Source organism: Coregonus lavaretus (assembly GCF_964263955.1).
Source record: "Coregonus lavaretus genome assembly, chromosome: 33".
Lineage (NCBI taxonomy): Eukaryota > Metazoa > Chordata > Actinopteri > Salmoniformes > Salmonidae > Coregonus > Coregonus lavaretus.
The window spans coordinates 15,253,286-15,275,122 of record NC_140020.1 but is presented as its reverse complement, the minus strand read 5'-3'; the positions used below and the strand labels follow the sequence as shown (position 1 = coordinate 15,275,122).

Sequence of the window (21,837 nt, the reverse complement as noted above, 5' to 3'; positions counted from 1 at the left end):
ACATATTTGATTACATCCCTGTTAGTGAGCATTTCTGCTTTGCCAAGATAACCCATCCACCTGACATGTGTGGCATATCAAGAAGCGGATTAAACAGCATGATCATTACAGGTGCACCTTGTGCTGGGGACAATAAAAGGCCACTCTAAAATGTGCTGTTTTGTCACACAACACCACAGATTTACATTTTAGTCATTTAGCAGACGCTCTTATCCAGAGCGACTTACAGTTAGTGAGTGCATACATTTTCATACTGATGTCTCAAGTTTTGAGGGAGCGTACAATTGGCATGCTGACTGCAGGAATGTCCACCAGAGCTGTTGCCAGAGAATGTAATGTTAATTTCTCTACCATAAGCCACCTCCAACGTTGTTTTATTGAATTTGGCAGTACGTCCAACCTGCCTCACAACCGCAGACCACATGTAACCACATTTACATTTTTGTCATTTAGCAGACACTCTTATCCAGAGCGACTTACAGTAGTGAGTGCATACATTTTCATACTTTTTTAGTACTGGTCCCCCGTGGGAATCGAACCCACAACCCTGGCGTTGCAAGCACCATGCTCTAACAACTGAGCTACGGGACCACGCCAGCCCAGGACCTCCACATCCGGCTTCTTCACCTGCGGGATCGTCTGAGACCAGCCACCCGGACAGCTGATGAAACTGAGAAGTATTTCTGTCTGTAATAAACCTCTTTTGTGGGGAAAACCTCATTCTGATTGGGTGGGCCTGGCTCCCCAGTCATGTGAAATCCATAGATTAGGGCCTCATTTATTTCAATTGACTGATTTCCCTATATGAACTGTAACTCCGTAAAATCGTTTTAATTGTTGCATGTTGCGTTTATATTTTTGTTCAGAATAGTTATAGAAATAGTGGGGTTGATATTGTTAGTGGCCTTGCCTGACCCAGCCAACAATCTTCTAGACTTCCTCTGATCCTATTAGCTGTTGCGGAGGAGCTTTCACGCAGCTTCCTTATGGAATGCCATCCACATAGTCATGACAACAGCCATGCTCCCTTTGGTGTGGTGCTTTCTGGCACTAGCTCAGAGGATGAAATCATTACATACCACATCATAATACACAGCCTTAGGCAAAAGTAGGGCCCAGTCAGTTATCACCCACATTGATTTGTGACTCAGATTTTTATGAGTTTGAATGAACATAACTTTTGCCTACAACAATATTGTGAGTTTTCATGGAGCGTGTAATATTGGCCATTCCATGATGAAAATGGGCCCTTGCAGCCTCATATGAACATCATATTTCAGTTTGACTACATCATATAACAGCATTATTTCAGATATTGTGACAAGACCAAATACTTTGTATAAGAGAGGTTTCATTTACAGAATTAACATAAGATTGGTTATATGGCATAATACGTGTTCAATAGCCAACAGCATGACATCAAGTCGATAGTGAAACTCATGATCAAACACTGATCTGCATATTTATACAAATTCTTGACAATACAACAACAAACACGCATGCACACACACAGTGAGAAGTCACAAATAATATTCAGTACATTACATCGTTTCAAACATCGTTTCACTGTTACATTTGAGCTTTTTTCCCCAACTCCTCATCCCAGTCTACACTCAGATCATCTTCATCAAAGTTGGAGGAGCTGAACATAGACAGGTCAGAAAAGAGGCCTTTAGAGCCCAGCTCAAAACACTTTCTCTTTTTAGAGTTAACAGCAGAATCTCCAGCAGGGTTCTGGCCCTTACTGTTAAATGTCTGGAAGTCTTTGTCTCCACTAACACTGGCCTCAGTCCTATCCTCTGTAGAGGCTTTAGCTTGCATCCCTGTCCTCTGCTGTATGCTGGCGATAGCTTGTGTCCCTGTGTCCTGCTGCCCTGCTTTAAGCTCTATGGAGGTGGTTACCTGAGCCCCTGATGTAGGAGTTGTTATTAGGGTTGTAACTTCCTGGTACTTTGTGGTTATGAAGGAGAACCTGGAGAGTTTGGCCAGGGTAGAGGCCGCCACAGTGGGCTTTGGGTGATCTGGCTGTAGTGGGGGAGGGTCTGTGAGGGTTGTTGATGTAGTTCTGTTCACACCTGGAGCCATTCTGCTCAGCAGCTGCTGGCATTTCTGCTCTGTCCCACGATCCCCCCCATTACCACCTCCCTCTGCCCTGGGACCACTAACCTCTGGGCTCAGGTCACGTGATACCTCAGTGGGAAACTCTTTCTCCTCAGACTGAACACTCAGCCTCATCTTCTTGGCAGCACTTCTGCCCTCTGCTGGCCTGTCTTGGTAACACTGTTTCTCACTCTTTGCCTTTTCTGTTCTCTCTTTCTCTCTCACTGAAGAAAGTGTGTTATGGTTCTCTCTGCTCTGTGTCTTTGCTTTGCTATGTGGATCACTATTCTCTGTGTGAATGTCTGAGCTGTCAGTATCTGGGCAGAGAGGTTTAGCGTGGGTCATCTTCTCTCTGGGTTTAAATGTGAACCCTGTGAACTTAGAGTGCAGTTCTTCTGCCCCCACAGTACCAGAGGGGTCCTGGTCTCCAGATGGGAGGTTACGAGGGACATTGTTCTTCTTTGAGTTGCGTTTCTTCCCTGCTACAGGTGTGCTGCAGGAGGACAGGAAGTCTGCGGAGAAGGCCTGCTCCAGATCTAGATGGTCTATGAGGTCTTTGCTGGTGCTGCCTTCTCCCACAGCTTCCTCTCCCTGCAGAGTCATCTCTCTGAGCCGTTTGCCTCGCAGCTTCTTGGACACCTTCTGTACCATAGAGCAGGATGTGTCTTCCACTGCTGCTGACGCTGTGCTTTTACTGCTCTCCTTACAGCTCTCTACCACCTCCTCCTCCGCAGTTATACTGGGTGTCTTATCGCACACAGGCGCTCTCCCACGCTCCTTGTGTGCAGCGCCGCTGTTGCCTGGCAACGACACAGCGGGGTGTTTTGGCAGGGTTTGGGCCTGCTTTGAGAAGGAGTTGTGGTTGTTATGTTTGGATGTTGTGATGGGTGAAGTGATGATCGGTAAGTTGGTATCTCCTCCCCCCACTGGGCCGGCCAGTGAGTGGAACCAGTCCAGTCCACTCTCTGTTGTGTCTGTTGTGATGTCAGAGCTCCCCGGACCTCTTGTCTGGGCGTTAGAGTTCTTCTCTATGTGATGATAACTGCTGCTCAGATCACTGTGCTGCTTTGCAGGCAGAGGCACACCTTTTTCTGTTCCATTAGGGGAGCCTGGCCCATTATTCTGCAGTCTAAAGAAAAAACAATGACTCATACATGAGGGGGGATGTATTCAGTATTTTCAGAGAATTGTATTCAGTATTTTCACTGGGCTAGGGTTTAGAGGTAATACGTTGTTGGGGGAGTTGTTACAAGTGAGATTTAGTTTGAAATGTTGCACTGTCTACACACAATATTAGTATTCTGATGGTGTAGAAGACAATAAGTTAAAGAATGCATTACTTACAAGCAATATTTACTTTTTGTCCTGTTCTGCAAAGTTTTATCATCACAAACCTTGTTCATTAGTATAATGTCTCACCTTGAGAGCCTGTCCATCTCCTTGTAGAGGAGGTGAGGCAGCTGGAGTCCCTCCAGAACAATTTGACACTGTGTCTGGTACTGCTGACTGGGGTTGTCAGGGAATGACGTGTGAAGAGCATTCACATCTCCCAGGAGAGCGCCCCCCTACGGCAGGCACACACACACACCTCACTGAATCTTCACCTTACATTTTGTATTATGTCATGTGTGTCAAGTCATGTGTATCGTGTGTCATGCTGAATGCATTACAATTTACATTCAATGTAACTGTAAAATGTAACATGTTACAAACTGGGTAGTTTGGGTCCTGAATTCTGATTGGCTGAAACAGCATTTCAGCTGTGTGTGTATGAGACAATATACCACGAGTATGATGCAAAAATACTTGTTTTCTGTTCTATTTATGTTGGTAACCTGTTTATAATATCCATAAGGAACCTCTGAGGTTTGTGGTATATGGCGAATATACCACGGCTAAGGGCTGTATTCACACACTGAGCTTCGTGTCGTGCCTAAGAACAGCCCGTAGCCATGATATATTTAAGCAATAAGGCCTGAGGGGGTGTGGTATATGGCCAATATACCACGGCTAAGGGCTGTTCTTATGCACGACGCGAAGCTGAGTGCCTGAATACAGCCCTTAGCCTGTGGTATATTCGCCATATACCACAAACCTCCGAGGTTCCTTATGGATATTATAAACAGGTTACCAACATAAATAGAACAGAAAACAAGTATTTTTGCATCATATCCGTGGTATATTGTCTCATACACCTCTCAGCCAATCAGCATTCAGGTCATTATAAACTGGGTGGTGCGAGCCCTGAATGCTGATTGGCTGAAAGCCGTGGTATATCAGACCGCATACCATGGGTATGACAAAATATTTATTTTTACTCTTCTAATTACGTTGGTAACCAGTTTATAATAGCAATAAGGCACCTCTGGGGTTTGTGGTATATATACACACACCACACCCCCTCGGGCCATATTGCTTAAATATACCACATCCCCTTGGGCCTTATTGCTTAATATTTTTTATATTTTTTGTATTTTACACCCTTTTCTCCACAATTTTGATCTTGTCTCATCGCTGCAACTCCCCAACAGGCCCGGGAGGCGAAGGTCGAGTCATGTGTCCTCCGAAACATGACCCCGCCAAACCACGCTTCTTAACACCCACCCGCTTAACCCGGAAGCCAGCCGCACCAATGTGTTGGCGGAAACACCGTTCAACTGACGACCGAGGTCAGCCTGTAACCGTCCCGCCACAAGGAGTCGCTAGAGCGCGATGAGCCAAGTAAAGCCCCCCCGGCCAAACCCTTCGCTAACCCGGACGACGCTGGTCAAGGCCGGCTGTGATACAGCCCCGATGCCGGGTCAGTAGTGACGCCTCTAGCACTGCGATACAGTGGGGAAAAAAAGTATTTAGTCAGCCACCAATTGTGCAAGTTCTCCCACTTAAAAAGATGAGAGAGGCCTGTAATTTTCATCATAGGTACACGTCAACTATGACAGACAAATTGAGATATTTTTTCCAGAAAATCACATTGTAGGATTTTTAATGAATTTATTTGCAAATTATGGTGGAAAATAAGTATTTGGTCACCTACAAACAAGCAAGATTTCTGGCTCACACAGACCTGTAACTTCTTCTTTAAGAGGCTCCTCTGTCCTCAACTCGTTACCTGTATTAATGGCACCTGTTTGAACTTGTTATCAGTATAAAAGACACCTGTCCACAACCTCAAACAGTCACACTCCAAAATCCACTATGGCCAAGACCAAAGAGCTGTCAAAGGACACCAGAAACAAAATTGTAGACCTGCACCAGGCTGGGAAGACTGAATATGCAATAGGTAAGCAGCTTGGTTTGAAGAAATCAACTATGGGAGCAATTATTAGGAAATGGAAGACATACAAGACCACTGATAATCTCCCTCGATCTGGGGCTCCACGCAAGATCTCACCCCGTGGGGTCAAAATGATCACAAGAACGGTGAGCAAAAATCCCTGAACCACACGGGGGGACCTAGTGAATGACCTGCAGAGAGCTGGGACCAAAGTAACAAAGCCTACCATCAGTAACACACTACGCCGCCAGGGACTCAAATCCTGCAGTGCCAGACGTGTCCCCCTGCTTAAGCCAGTACATGTCCAGGCCCGTCTGAAGTTTGCTAGAGTGCATTTGGATGATCCAGAAGAGGATTGGGAGAATGTCATATGGTCAGATGAAACCAAAATATAACCTTTTGGTAAAAACTCAACTCGTCGTGTTTGGAGGACAAAGAATGCTGAGTTGCATCCAAAGAACACCATACCTACTGTGAAGCATGGGGGTGGAAACATCATGCTTTGGGGCTGTTTTTCTGCAAAGGGACCAGGACGACTGATCCGTGTAAAGGAAAGAATGAATGGGGCCATGTATCGTGAGATTTTGAGTGAAAACCTCCTTCTATCAGCAAGGGCATTGAAGATTAAACGTGGCTGGGTCTTTCAGCATGACAATGATCCCAAACACACCGCCCGGGCAACGAAGGAGTGGCTTCGTAAGAAGCATTTCCAGGTCCTGGAGTGGCCTAGCCAGTCTCCAGATCTCAACCCCATAGAAAATCTTTGGAGGGAGTTGAAAGTCCGTGTTGCCCAGCGACAGCCCCAAAACATCACTGCTCTAGAGGAGATCTGCATGGAGGAATGGGCCAAAATACCAGCAACAGTGTGTGAAAACCTTGTGAAGACTTACAGAAAACGTTTGACCTGTGTCATTGCCAACAAAGGGTATATAACAAAGTATTGAGAAACTTTTGTTATTGACCAAATACTTATTTTCCACCATAATTTGCAAATCCATTCATAAAAAATCTTACAATGTGATTTTCTGGAAATTATTTTCTCATTTTGTCTGTCATAGTTGACGTGTACCTATGATGAAAATGACAGGCCTCTCATCTTTTTAAGTGGGAGAACTTGCACAATTGGTGGCTGACTAAATACTTTTCCCCCCCACTGTATAGTGCCTTTGACTGCTGCGCCACTCGGGAGGCCTATTGCTTAATTATTTCATGTTAGAATGTAACAAAATGTAGCTTCCTACCTGCATTGAGCACTCCATGACAGAGACAACAACAACAGCATCCTCCACAGTGACAGTGTCTCGAAACATCAACCTGGCGTGCGCTGCAAGGATCAGGACAAAGATCATGAGCTTCATGACCACATCATATCAACAACAACTATAGCATAAAACATTCACATAATAAATATGAGTCATAACACTTTCAGTAACTACTAAACTCCTTAGTAACTAAACTAAACTCAAAGGAATTCCGAAGGAAAGACATTAGATGTGTAATCTAAAATGTTGTCCCACCCTCTGCAAGGCGGCTGAGGCTCTCCAGCATGCGGATAGTAGTGCGGGCTGCGTTCCTGCTGTCGCTCTGCCTCTGCAGCTGGTAGTAGCGGGACAGGATGGAGTTGGCCTCCTCAGACACATGCGGCTGCAGCCCCTTGATCAGGCAGAAGTAGGCCTTCATCTTCTCCATGCTCCACAAAGACTCCTCCGACTGGCAGGGAGCTCCTGAAGGGCAGATGAAGGTATTTGGTATTTTATTAGGATCCCAATTAGCGGTTGCGATAGTAGTAGCTACTCTTCCTGGGGTCCACAGAAAACATTCAATAATACTGAACATTAATAGACAAGAACAGCTCAAGGACAGAACTACATACATTTAAAACATCACACATAGCCTACATATCAGTACATACACACAATATCTAGGTCAAATAGGGGAGAGGTGTTGTGCCGTGAGCTGTTGCTTTATCCGTTTTTTTTAAACAGGTTTGCTGTTCAATTGAGCAATCTTTGATGGAAGGGAGTTCCATGCAGTCATGGCTCTATATAACATTGCACGTTTTCTTGAATTTGTTCTGGATTTGGGGGTAAGTGTCTGCTGGGGTAAGTGTGTGTGTCAGTGCTGTGTGTAAATTGACTATGCAAACAATTTGGAATTTTCAACACATCAATGTTCTTTATAAAAAACAAGAAGTGATGCGGTCAGTCTCTCCTCTACTTTTAGCAAAGAGGGACTGGCATGCATAGTATTGATATTAGCCTTCTGATTACAGTGAAGAGCAAGATGTGGGGATGTATTTATTATTTACTAGACAGAAGAAAATGTACACAGGAAGGGGCTACCTGAACTTGTCCAAAAATAATTGTTTTTTGTTGCAAAACGTTTTGTCATAATGAATAGGACCCAGCCTTCCATAACCACAACTCTCTGAGTGATATTTTTGATAATGACCTAGAGCACTATTTAATCTGGGGCGATGCCAGAGAGAATTTACATCATTGGCATTTTCATTCAACATAGCTCTCTTCCTTATGCAAATACTGTGGGAATTATATTATGCAAATGATCAAGTGCTGGCTTTCAGGGGAGAGAGATTCTCTTTTCTAACAAAGAGCCTAGAGGAGATCTCAACTCTAATTTGCAGTGTAGCTTAACTCAGCAATATGATATCCCACTGATTCCTCAGATGACCTTTGTAATTGGTGGATATCTCAGGCGCTAAGAGCAAGATTACTATGCTCTACTTCTAGAGGACTGGTTTTCGTTTATCTGTTCTGTACTTCAACTGATTACATACAGTACCAGTCAAATGTTTGGACACACCTACTCAATTCCAGGGTTTTTCTTTATTTTTACTATTTTGTACATTGTAGAATAATAGTGATGCTGCCACCACCATGCTTCACCGTAGGGATGGTATTGGCCAGGTGATGAGCGGTGCCTGGCTTCCTCCAGACGTGACGCTTGGCATTCAGGCCAATCTTGGTTTCATCAGACCAGAGAATCTTGTTTCTCATGGTCTGAGAGTACTTAAGGTGCCTTTTGGCAAACTCCAAGCGGGCTGGTACCTTTTACTGAGGAGTGGCTTCCATCTCGTGACATCAAAACTATGAAATAACACATATGGAATCATGTAGCAAACAACAAAGTGTTAAACAAATCACAATTTATTTTATATTCTTCAAATAGCCACCCTTTGCCTTGATGACAGCTTTGCACACTCTAGGCATTCTCTCAACCAGCTTCATGAAGTAGTCACCTGAAATGCATTTCAATTAACAGGTGTGCCTTCTTAAAATTTAATTTGTGGAATTTCTTTCCTTCTTAATGTGTTTGAGCCAATCAGTTGTGTTGTGACAAGGTGGGGGGGGGGGGGGTGTACAGAAGATAGCCCTATTTGGTAAAAGACCAAGTCCATATTTTGGCAAGAACAGCTCAAACAAGCAAAGAAAAATGACAGTCCATCATTACTTTAAGACATGAAGGTCAGTCAATACGGAACGTTTTTTCAAGTGCAGTCGCAAAAACCATCAAGCTCTATGATAAAACTGGCTCTCATGAGGACCGCCACAGGAATGGAAGACCCAGAGTTAACTCTGCTGCAGAGGATAAGTTCATTAGAGTTACCAGCCTCAGAAATTGCAGCCCAAATAAATGCTTCAGAGTTCAAGTAACAGACACATCAACATCAACTGTTCAGAGGGGACTGTGTGAATCAGGCCTTCATAGTCGAATTGCAAGAAACCACTACTAAAGGACACCAATAAGAAGAAGAGACCTGCTTGGGCCAAGAAACATGAGCAATGGACATTAGACCGGTGGAAATGTGTCCTTTGGTCTGGAGTCCAAATTGGAGATTTTTGGTTCCAACCGCCGTGTCTTTGTGAGACGCGGTGTGGGTGAACGGATGATCTCCGCATGTGTATTTACCACCGTAAAGCATGGAGGACGAGGTGTTATGGTGTGGGGGTGCTTTGCTGGTGACACTGTCTGTGATTTATTTAGAATTCAAGGCACACTTAACCAGCATGGCTACCACAGCATTCTGCAGCGATACGCCATCCCATCTGGTTTGGGCTTAGTGGGACTATCATTTGTTTTTCAACAGGACAATGACCCAACACACCTCCAGGCTGTGTAAGGGCTATTTTACCAAGAAGGAGAGGGATGGAGTGCTGCATCAGATGACCTGGCCTCCACAATCCCCCGACCTCAACCCAATTGAGATGGTTTAAGATGAGTCGGACCGCAGAGTGAAGGAAAAGCAGCCAACAAGTGCTCAGCATATGTTGGAACTCCTTCAAGGCTGTTGGAAAAACATTCCAGGTGAAGCTGGTTGAGAGAACGCCAAAAGTGTGCAAAGCTGTCATCAAGGCAAAGGGTGGCTATCTCAATTATAACATATATTTTTGATTTGTTTAACACTTTTCTGTTTACTACATGATTCCATATGTGTTATTTCATAGTTTTGATGTCTTCACTATTATTCTACAATGTAAAAAATAGTAAAAATAAAGAAAAACCCTTGAATGAGTAGGTGTGTCCAAACTTTTGACTGGTAGTGTAAATAATATATGCCATTTAGCAGATGCTTTTATCCAAAGCGACATACAGATCAATTCATGTCATTAATTGACCAGAGTCCTACCACCTGTTTCTCCAGGGTCTGGACCAGTTTCTATGATTATGAAGCCAAAACGCAGTGGTCTAAAAACAGGTGGATCTCAACACCCTAGCTCTTCAGTAGTAAGAGTGCACAGAGCCTGTTCTCTCGCTCTCTCTATAAGGACTCTGTATAAACACCTTTATTGTGCAGTATGAAGGAGGAGATGATACGGTCCCACTCAGGGTTCTTGGTGTCCAGTAGGACCAGGACCAGGTCAAAGCGGCTGAGCAGGGGGCTGGCCAGGGCCACGTTGACCGACACAGGCACGTTGGGGTCGTACTGGCCCTTAGGGTTGGTGGCAGCCAAGATGGTGGTCCTGGTGTTCAGTTTACACACCATGCTGGGTGGGACAGAGAGAAATAGACCCCACAAAGTCAATGAAGGAAATAGAAAGACATGCTTTATGCACGTCAGTCATTATGACCCTGCTTCAGCCCATAACAGAAGTGAGTGCAAGGTAAGATTTTTCCTTACCCTGCCTTGGCCACACTGATGGTTTGCTGCTCCATGGCTTCGTGGATGCTGGTGCGGTCGTGCTCTTTGATGCTGTTGAACTCGTCAATACAACACAGGCCTCCGTCAGACAGCACCAGTGCTCCTGCCTCTAGATGCCACTCCCCGGAGTCCTTCACTGCTGCCACCGTCAACCCTGACACACAACACACACTCCATTTTTGACTACTATAAGTGGTTATTTCAGTGATTCCTCTAAGCAAAGTTAACTGTATCTGATGAACCAGCAGAGGGCAGACAGACCAGCGGTAGTGGAGCCAATCCCAGCAGTGAGGACTGACCGGGGAGTGATCTTAGCAGCGTACTTCAGAAACTGAGACTTCCCTGTGCCTGGGTCTCCCACCAGCAGAAGATGAGACTCGCCTAAACCAGAAACAAATTACAAATCTAGAATCAGATATTAACATGGGACACCAATAGAGTTGCAGTATGTGAGGTATGTAAGAGAAATTGGCCCACATTTGGAACAAGGATACATACCTCTTACCTTAGTTCCAGAAGGATCTATTCTTTGCACCCCACCTGCTAACACCATAGCAACAGCTAACTTCACTACATACATTCCAAACACTTGTGGGCACAGGCTCATGAGAATCTGGTTCCTGCCTTCAGAGAGAACATGGAAAAAGAACACCAATCAAATTCCATAAACATTTCATGTCCATCTTATCTCATATAGTATTTAACATGTAATAATGACCATTAAATTAATTGAAAAGTTGTATCTAAATCTATATGGCAACAGTTTTAATTATGGGGATTGAGGAAGTATTACAGTTTAGGTATTATGTACCAGTTATAGGGTCATGTTTGTAATTGTCCCAGAACTCCTCAAACTCCTTCTGCATGTCCTCCAAGACCAAAGCTGCCATGGTCTGCTCATTGTTCACTTCAATGAAGTTGGCTTTCAACACCAGATCCAGTTCACAGCGTGCGTCCTCGTACAGGGGCTTCCATCGCTGACGAACTACTCCATACACTGTCACATCATCACCTGAAAAAATGTCATCACAAATGGTGATACAGTACCTTCAGAAAGTATTCATACCCCTTGACTTATTCCACATTTAGTTGTTACAGCCTGAATTCTAAATGGATTCAATATATTTTTTATCACCCATCTACACACAATTCCCCATAATGACAAAGTGAAAACATGTATTTCAATTTTCTTAGCAAAAACAAAAAATACCGTATTACCTTATTTACATAAGTATTCAGACCCTTTGCTATGCGACTCGAAATTGAGCTCAGGTGCATCCTGTTTCCATTGATTATCCTTGAGATGTTTCTACAACTTAATTGAAGTCCACCTGTGGTAAATTCAATTGATTGGACATGATTTGGAAAGGCACACACCTGTCTATATAAGGTCCCACAGTTGACAGTGCATGTCAGAGCAAAAACCAAGCCATGAGGTCAAAGGAATTGTCCGTAGAGCTCCGAGACAGGATTGTGTCAAGGCACAGATCTGGGGAAGGGTACCAAAACATTTATGCAGCATTGAAGGTCCCTAAGAACACAGTGGCCTCCATCATTCTTAAATGGAAGAAGTTTGGAACCAACAAGGCTCTTCCTAGAGCTGGCCGCCCGGCCAAACTGAGCAATCGGGGGTGAAGGGCGTTGGTCAGGGAGGTGACCAAGAACCCGATGGTCACTCTGACAGAGCTCTAAAGTTCCTCTGATGGGAGAACCTTCCAGAAGGACAACCATCTCTGCAGCACTCCACCAATCAGGCCTTTATGGTAGAGTGGCCAGACGGAAGTCACTCCTCAGTAAAAGGCACATGACATCCCACTTGGTTTGCCAAAAGGCCTCTCAGACCATGAGAAACAAGATTCTCTGGTCTGATGAAACCAAGATTGAACTCTTTGGCCTGAATGCCAAGCGTCACGTCTGGAGGAAACCTGGCACCATCCTTACAGTGAAGGATGGTGGTGGCAGCATCATACTGTGGGGATGTTTTTCAGCGGCAGGGACTGGGAGAGCCAGAGCCCGGACTTAAACCTGATCGAACATCTCTGGAGAGACCTGAAAATAGCTGTGCAGCAACGCTCCCCATCCAACCTGACAGAGCTTGAGAGGATCTGCAAAGAAGAACAGGAGAAACTCCCCAAATAAAGGTCTGCCAAGCTTGTAGCGTCATACCCAAGAAGACTCGAGGCTGTAATCGCTGCCAAACGTGCTTCAACAAAGTACTGAGTAAAGGGTCTGAATACTTATGTAAATGTAATAGTTCCGTTTTTATATTTTTATAAATTAGCAAACATTTCTAAAAACCTGTTTATGCTTTGTCATTATGGGGTATTGTTTAATCAATTTTAGAATAAGTCTAATGTAACAAAATGTGGAAAAAGTCAAGGGGTCTGAATACTTTCCGAATGCACTGTATCCTAGAAACATACTAATCCCTTTAAAAACATTCCAATTCATCTACTGTGATTTCATCTTGGGTGAAAGACAATCATATGGTATTGTGATGTTATCACACACAAAATGACACCACAATGTAACATCCGTACATCATACAGTATTATGAAATCATTGGTAATACATCACAATGTGGAATTCCAATACTCAGTGATGTCACAATCTACCTAACACAATGATGTCGCCCTCTGCAAAACAAATTTAAAAAAGAAATATTCCCATAAAACAGTATGACATTATCCTTTATGTAACAATCCCAACTGTGATGTAATTTCCAATACAAATGTCAACTGTGATATCATAGTGACAAGTGATGTCATAGTGACCAATGTTACCTGATTTACAGCTGTCTACCAGATCATCCTCCAGAATGACCACCATGGAACGAGGAATACTGCCCACAGACAGCCTCTGGGCCTGGGCACACAGAACAGCAGGGAAAGAGGGGCGCAGTTTGATCAAATATAGGCTTACAATGTGTTTTCAGATGTTATTCAACAGGGTTATACAATGTGTAGACTATAATTAAAACAAACAGTGCTAGAGCATCTTAACCCCCAGTCAGTGAGTCACCTGCTCCTGGATCTTAATCTCCTGGTAGTCCCTGCAGGCTGCCGGGGTGGAGCTGCCTGACAGGCACGTGAACTTGTTGGCGTTACAGAGGTCCTGGTTGGGGCAGCTGGTTGGGGGGACGAAGCTGTAGAACTGCTCAAAGTCAGCCTGCAGGGAGAACACGTGACGGCACTTAGAGCACATGTAATCCCTCTCGTACTCCAGGACCTTGGCCACACTGGTGCGGATGACCGTGCCCGTGACGGACAGGAAGTGACCAGCGTCCCGAGACTTGGGGATGTTCTCCCTGGTGAGCTCCGGACACACAGGAAGACCTGAGGCGTGATGACATACAGCAATGCAGAGGGAGGTTAGGGTTATGGACATCAAACAGACCAAGGAGCACTGGACTAGACATCAAAACAATGATCAGAATTGACAACACAACTGCACCATCTTTCTTGGAATGCAAAGTTCAGCATTCCCTGTCATGCTCAATATAAACCACCAGATGGGGCTATCTACCCACTATTGTATTGAAGAGAGATGTATCGCTTGCATCTTGCACTGTGTTGCATGGGTCAAATTAAACAAGTGGGAGATTTTTAAAATAATGAAACATACTTAACCTATTACATAGCCTTACTGTACATCTGTCAAGTAGCCTACAGTATTTTATTGGATAAAACTACCTAATGGAGAGAGCTCTAAGGGAGAAGCCTTCTTCTTTTGTAACAGGAAGCTTTAGGCCTAAACAGTGACCACTGTTAATCCACAGCAGACTTGTGAAGTCTTTCTTCCTGATACATCTGTGGACTCGCAGACACGGTCAGTGTAACATTTTATCCCATGCAATACTCCAGCCCACCAATGTTATTTACATTTACATTACATTTTAGTCATTTAGCAGACGCTCTTATCCAAAGCGACTTAAAGTTAGTGAGTGCATACATTATTTATTTATTTTTCATACTGGCCCCCCGTGGGAATCGAAACCACAACCCTGGCGTTGCAAACGCCATGCTCTACCAACTGAGCTACATCCCTGCCGGCCATTCCCTCCCCTACTCTGGACGACGCTGGGCCAATTGTGCGCCGCCCCATGGGTCTCCCGGTCGCGGCCGGCTACGACAGAGCCTGGATTCAGTCAGCGTTCCAATTCATCCCAAAGATCTTTGATGGAGTTGAGGTCAGGGCTTTGTGCAGGCCAGTCAAGTTCTTCCACATCGATCTCGACAAACCATTTCTGTATGGACCTCACTTTGTGCACGGGGGCATTGTCATGCTGAAACAGGAAAGGCCCTTCTCCAAACTGTTGGCACAAAGTTGGAAGCACAGAATAATCTAGAATGTAATTGTATGCTGTAGCGTTAAGATTTCCCTTCACTGGAACTAAGGGGCCTAGCCCAAACCATGAAAAACAACCCCAGACCATTATTCCTCCTCCACCAAACTTTACAGTTGTCACTATGCATTGGGGCAGGTAGCGTTCTCCTGGCATCTGCCAAACCCATATTAGTCTGTCGGACTGCTAGATGATGATGCATGATTCGTTACTCCAGAGAACACGTTTCCACTGCTCCAGAGTCCAATGACGGCGAGCTTTACACCACTCCAGCCGACGCTTGGCATTGTGAATGGTGATCTTAGGCTTGTGTATGGCTGCTCGGCCATGGAAACCCATTTCATGAAGCTCACGACTAACAGTTATTGTGCTGACGTTGCTTCCAGAGGCAGTTTGGAACTCGGTAGTGAGTGTTGCAACTGAGGACATATGATTTTTATGCGCTACACGATTCAGCACTTGGCGGTCCCGTTCTGTGAGCTTGTGTGGCCTACCACTTCGCGGCTGAGCCATTGTTGCTCCTAGACGTTGCCACTTCACAATAACAGCACTTACAGTTGACCAGGGCAGCTCTAGCAGGGCAGAAATAAAACAAACTGACTTGTTGGAAAGGTGGCATCCTATGACGGTCCCACGTTGAAAGTCACTGAGCTCTTCAGTAAGGCCATTTTACTACCAATGTTTGTCTATGGAGATTGCATGGCTGTGTGCTCGATTTTATACACCTGTCAGCAACGGGTGTGGCTGAAATAGCCGAATCCACTAATTTGAAGGGGTGCCCACATACTTTTTTAAATATAGTGTATTATCATCTCTCTCCAACTGGCATCTCAAACAATATTTACATTTTCCGTCCACATCTTCAGCATATATTGGTCTGATCTTAAACATGGCCTTGTAGCAGTAACATTCCCCACCAGAACACACACAGTTACATCACCAAGGGCCCTGCTACTATTTGCTATGCATTCTACATTCACACCATGTAACCAAATCAAGGAATAGCATATGAGTCAAGCACATCATCTGGCTATTTATAACACTGCTCTCTGTACTAGTGAGACCCCAGACTGCAGTACGCAATGGCTAAATTAATTAGATGTGAAGGTTGAGCTACTCTGCAAGGCCGGCAGACAGACCAGACAAGGTCAATCATTACAGATTATTCCCATCTGACTAGATGTCTGTGCTCTTTTTTTATAATCTGCATATTAAATCAGGCCAATCGATGTCAACCCATTCCAGGTGCTAAACTAATGGTGTTGGTAAAAGTGTGGCAGCCCGGAGGTGTCGGAACCCATAGTGCGGCTGAGTCTTCGGCTGCGTTTACACAGACAGACCAATTCTGATCTTTAGCCCAATTATTGGCAAAAGAGCTGATCTGATTGGTTAAAATACCAATTAGTGGAAAAATAATCAGAATCGGGCTGTCTGTGTAAACGCAGCCTTATTGCTAGAGACAATGTGCATTAGAAACCCTCATTGACTAGCTACAGTTTCTCTGGGCCCCACCTCAGGTATCCACGTGTCAGCCCAGGAAATCAATATTGGGCCTGCTAAGAGTGATATATTGGGCCACGCTGAGTCTCCTGTTTCAGTCTCTTACTGCCTACTGTTCTCCTGCATTTCACAGGCAGACATTCTTCCCGAGTCAACAACCACAGACAGATACCTACACGGAGACAAGATGTTCATAATGTTCTCATTAAATCCTGCTGGCCAGTGATGGGTATACTGTACCTCCTATTGTGATTATTATCATTATCAAGCTGCATCAAAAGGATGCTAATGTTTGCCACTGGACACGTGATTCAACTATCTATGATGAGGAGCTCTAATTGTGTCTGTCTGGAATTAAATGACTCCTCTGTTGCAGAGGGCAGACTGATGAGGCGAGCCTCCTGTAGAACAAGTGAAATTAACCAAAAAAGTAACACTGCGGCCTAAACCACTCCAGGCACTGTTTTAATGGAGCTCTTCAAGACAAAGTGCATTGCAATTAGACAGGGAGGACAGCCACCCACTAACTCACAAATATATATCTCAGACGTTACATAAAGCTACAGCAGCAGAGGGCCATAACTATGTACGAGGACAATTCATTCAGAGAAGGGAGCTGAAAGAGCTCTCTAGCCTCTCATATTATTGACACAGATGCTCAAGTCAACCTCTCTATGCACTTGTCTTCATGTAAATAAAGAGATTGGATAACTAATTAGAAATAGCAATAATTTATATAAATTAGAAATAGCGATAAATTATAGCAATAACTCCAACTTGCTCTATGATAGGCTAGGTGGAATGAATTTACAACATACTGCTTATCTTTTCAGATCTATACAAGTGCCTAGGAGGTAGGGGGCTAGCGGTAAATTTGGAAGTGGGTAAGAGCCTCTTACCTGTGATTCGGGCATGCAGGTGGTGTTTGACATTGTGCCACCTTTGCTGTGTAGAGTTCTCTGACACTGTCTTGGCGGCTCTGTGAAGGGTGTTGTCAAAGATGTTGATGACCTCGCTGGGGTAGGCATTGAAGTAGTCTCCCACCTCCATGTTGGCTTCGAACAGTGTCATGGCGTTGATGACCACCGGGTAGTGGGCATCCTCATCAGGCTCCTGAAGGATCTGCAGGATGTCACTCCTGTGGTACTCTGTCACATACGCCTCAAACACCTGCCCTATCAGAGCTACCTGCTCTGGGTTTATCAACATCCTGGATCTGGAGGGGTGAAATATGCTTTAGCTCATCTGTAGTGTCTGGCTAGTAAACTGAAGGTGACATTGGTAGTAGTGGCAAAGCCAGAGAGATTGAAAAACAAAGAGGTCAGCAATTTAGTTGCAGAGGTGAAGTGGTGCTGACACTATTTTTGATAACTCAGGCTAGTGAAGTTATTAATAGTAGCTGCGGTCCACGCGCATGAGACGGAGCTGTACTACGACAAAGATTTACGAGATACAGTCGCTTCAGATCAGACGTACGCTTATGGACCAGAGCTAGTGTGGCCTATTTTGGAGACACACCTAGCATACACTACCGTTCAAAAGTTTGGGGTCACTTAGAAATGTCTTTGTTTTTGAAAGAAAAGCAATTTTTTTGTCCATTAAAATTACATCAAATTGATCAGAAATACAGTCTAGACATTGTTAATGTTGTAAAGGAATATTGTAGCTGGAAACGGCTGATTTTTAATGGAATATCTACATAGGCGTACAGAGGCCCATTATCAGCAACCATCAGTCCTGTGTTCCAATGGCACATCGTGTTTGCTAATCCAAGTTGATCATTTTAAAAGGCTAATTGATCATTAGAAAACCCTTTTGCAATTATGTTAGCACAGCTGAAAACTGTTGTGCTGATTAAAGAAGCAATCAAACTGGCCTTCTTGAGACTAGTTGAGTATTTGGAGCATCAGCAATTGTGGGTTCGATTACAGGATCAAAGTGGCCAGAAACAAATAACTTTCTTCTGAAACTCGTCAGTCTATTCTTGTTCTGAGAAATGAAGACTATTCCATGCGAGAAATTGCCAAGAAACTGAAGAACTCGTACAACGCTGTGTACTACTCCCTTCACAGAACAGCGCAAACTGGCTCAAACCAGAATAGAAAGAGGAGTGGGAGGCCCCGGTGCACAACTGAGCAAGAGGACAAATACATTAGTGTCTAGTTTGAGAAACAGGCGCCTCACAGGTCCTCAACTGGCAACTTCATTAAATAGTACTGCAAAACACCAGTCTCAACGTCAACAGTGAAGAGGCGACTCCGGGATGCTGACTTTCTAGGCAGAGTTGCAAAGAAAAAGCCATATCTTAGTCTGCCCATCTTAATCTTTTATTTTTATTGGACAGTCTGAGATATGGCTTTTTCTTTGCAACTCTGCCTAGAAGGTCAGTATCCCAGAGTCGCCTCTTCACTGTTGACGTTGAGACTGGTGTTTTGCGGGTACTATTTAATGAAGCATTTTAAAATGATAAACTTGGATTAGCAAAAACAACGTGCGATTGGAACACAGGACTGATGGTTGTCTGATCAATTTGATGTTATTTTAATGGACATTTTTTTTTATTTTCTTTCGAAAACAAGAATTTCTAAGTGACCCCAAACTTTTGAACGGCAGTGTATATAGAGAAATGTTTGTCAACACTAACAACATTTTTACTTTGAGTTACGAAAGTATATTGAAGCCAGTCACTAAACAAAGTTGGAAAATAATTGCTCTATGTCATGGAGAGATAAGTGTAACGCCACATAACACGATGGCCCAGATCTGGTTGTTTGGCTAACGTCAGCTAGCTAACAGGGAGGCAAGTTTGACAACAGCTACACATGATTCCAAAATCTAAATGCAATCTTCAACAACTTGTACTATGTATTAGCAAACAACATAACTTAATACATACCCTATTTTATTTTAAGTGTTTTAGTTTCTCTACAGCTGAATATCAACATAAATCCCACGGACATGCTAAGCACTTTGGTACTTCCCGCTGGATTCACACACTCTTACTTCCACAGGGGGTGATCAAACTATAACATGAAATAAACATCATAGTAATGTCTGAAAATAGTCCCTATGAATGAAATACTACATTTTAAAATCAACAATAATATAATGGAAAACGTGTGTCTTTCACAAAAGAATGTGAAAAGGCTTTTATGGAAGGAACCCCCTATCTTCTCTCACTTGGTAGTGTCTCGCCTATCGCAAAATAAAGTGCGCAGCCGCAAGGTCTTCAGATTCACATGCCACAGCAGGTCATGTCTAGAAGGGACGCAGCTAATGTCAAAGTGACGTCAAAACTTGAATTTTCCAGTCGCGTCGGGGAGAATTTAGCATTTTAGCTACTATAACCCTAACCCTTTTCCTAACCTTAACCGAATTCTCATAATCTGCTACGTTAATTATTCTAACCGGCTACGCTAACTGACATTAGCTGCATCCCATTTAGTCAAAACCGCCACAGTAGGACCAGAGCCATTCAGCGCCTTCTACCGGCTCTGCCCACAGGGGTACAACTTTTGCATCACCTGAACACAGTAAAACCTGTACATACTATGACCTAAAACATTGTGAAACACATCATAGAGTTAATTTTAAAAAATCCATGAACCTTATCATTATATATTTTCTGCTGAAGTTGGGATTCTATGGCACAGAGTACTGTATGGTACAAATCACAAATCATACATAAATTGAAAGGCCCACATAATTGACAGCACACAGATGAGTAAATGTCACAATAATCAGTATTTATTAGTTAAGCATACACAGTATAATATAAATATAAAATATGTAATTTATTTTTAAAATTGGTGAGACATCATTATATCTGTGTTGAGACAACCATACAAACAGTTGAGTTCTACCAAAATGTATTATGCTGCTGTAACAAACTATCATTACGGTGCCATCCTAAAATAAGGTACAGAGAGGACAATTTACTATATACTGTATTCAACAAATGATAGCAGCATATGCACCACTCTTTAGAAACGGCAAAAAAGAAAAACGTCAAACATACTCATCGGCACTGTACAAACAAGGAACCCATTCACAGTGAAGTATTCAACAGAATGCAATGGAGTGGTTGATCATTAAATAATATGTTGTTGTTTTTTAAAGTCTTTTTCATTTCATATGGTTGACATGCTCTCGAGTTGCAAAAATCAGAAGGTGAAGTACTGGGCGAACCACTCCTGGCGCTGGGGGTCTGGGGATCCTACGGGTGACTCCTCTGTCTCAGGAGGGCTACACAGTGGGGCACACACCACAACAGCAGCAAACAGTTATACAATACAGGACATTATTGACTAAGAAATCCTTATTGCACCTCAGGGTTGAGAGTAGTTTTATTCAATTTAAAGGCTCTGGGTTTTATGCTTATGTTCTGTGTTTGAAGTCAGTGTAGTCATCCATCCAGTTCAGAGGATACAGAATGGGATTTTATTGAGGCAGTATAGCTATAGATTTGATTATCTGCTCTCGAGTGTAAATGCTTCCTTGAAAACAATAACATTTCTGTTGCACTAATCAGCCTTTAACTGTGTTAAGTTTGCTCATTTTTAATAGAGCCTGTGGTTGTAATAACTCAACCATTCCTGTTTTACATGATCATCCAGCCATGGGGTTTTGTGAGATTGAATTACAACAAGACCATGCAGTTGTTAATCCTTGACTCAGGTCCTTGGGGGATTATGCTCTCTTGGTTATACAAATATGTGAATGCATCTATTAAAAATCCTGAATACCAAATAGTGTTTGTTCTCTTCATACTCTGTAGTTTCTGAAAAGCAAATCCAATAATAAACTCAAAGAAAGAATGTGAGAGGGAAAATGTATTGAAAGACCATAATCTTGCCTATTGTGGTTTGTTCTATGCAGTCTGTCCAAGATGTAACCTATTCAACCTAATGCATTTCACTGGGTTGCTGGCTTGACCATAACCTTGGCATTGGAAATTCACAATAAACACCAACAAACCTCACTGTATTATAACATTGCAGCTTTATTCCACATAAAATAACCTTTGCTCTTTGCTTATAGGGCTGGATATCCTTCTGGTGTTTGTCTGGCTGACTGTCTGTCTGGATGACTTGCTGACTGACTGACTGACTGGTTGCCTGGTGTTTAGGGCCCTCCCTCAGTTTCTGTCCAGAGGTCGTAACCCGTTGACGGGCACCAGATGCCTCCTATCTAAGAAGGGCTTGACATCCGAGGGTCTGGAGAGCCAAAGAAGAGGAGAGGATGAGTGGGAGGAGAACTCTAAGTGAAATGTCAGAACAGAACATACAGTAATAATTAGAAGCCCTCTCCTCTCAACAACTACAGTGCACAAAGTGTTCAAGATTAAAATCTCTGTGATATATGACTCATAACTTCATATTGCAGTTAATATTTGAGAAAAACAAAGGCAAGGAGATTGCAATATGGGATCTGAAAAAGAACTATGTAACTTAAGAC

The 21,837-nt window shown here is 43.5% G+C and overlaps 2 protein-coding genes across 2 annotated transcripts in view; both read right to left on the bottom strand.

Moving 5' to 3' along the window:
- Positions 1-1,127: 1,127 nt before the first annotated feature.
- LOC311108281 (DNA helicase MCM9-like) lies at positions 1,128-19,394 on the bottom strand. Its single transcript, XM_084150903.1, has 13 exons — positions 19,277-19,394; positions 17,280-17,596; positions 13,557-13,870; positions 13,319-13,400; positions 11,347-11,547; positions 11,034-11,159; positions 10,797-10,916; positions 10,515-10,689; positions 10,178-10,380; positions 6,892-7,098; positions 6,616-6,698; positions 3,520-3,665; positions 1,128-3,229 (listed from the first exon to the last, which is right to left on the bottom strand). Exons 2-13 carry the CDS (start codon positions 17,587-17,589, stop codon positions 1,570-1,572), a joined length of 3,627 nt encoding a protein of 1,208 aa, XP_084007029.1. The 5' UTR covers positions 17,590-17,596; positions 19,277-19,394; the 3' UTR covers positions 1,128-1,569.
- An 816-nt stretch (positions 19,395-20,210) lies between these two features.
- The window catches only part of LOC311108152 (protein FAM184A-like), a 102,183-nt gene continuing 100,556 nt past the window's right edge, over positions 20,211-21,837 (bottom strand). Inside the window, exon 16 of the mRNA XM_084150778.1 lies at positions 20,211-20,625. Within this exon, the coding sequence (XP_084006904.1) occupies positions 20,544-20,625 (82 nt within the window). The 3' untranslated portion in view covers positions 20,211-20,543. The remainder of the gene's footprint in view (positions 20,626-21,837) is intronic.

What these genes read in the sequence shown, in the direction of transcription:
- LOC311108281 (XM_084150903.1), bottom strand. Translation starts at nt 17,589, where the DNA reads ATGTTGATAAACCCAGAGCAGGTAGCTCTGATAGGGCAGGTGTTTGAG. An exon ending in CAAACATGACCCTATAACTG is followed by an intron (nt 11,160 to 11,346) that starts GTACATAATACC and finishes TTCTCTCTGAAG; the next exon opens with GCAGGAACCAGATTCTCATG. An exon ending in GATTGGCTCCACTACCGCTG is followed by an intron (nt 10,690 to 10,796) that starts GTCTGTCTGCCC and finishes GTTGTGTGTCAG; the next exon opens with GGTTGACGGTGGCAGCAGTG.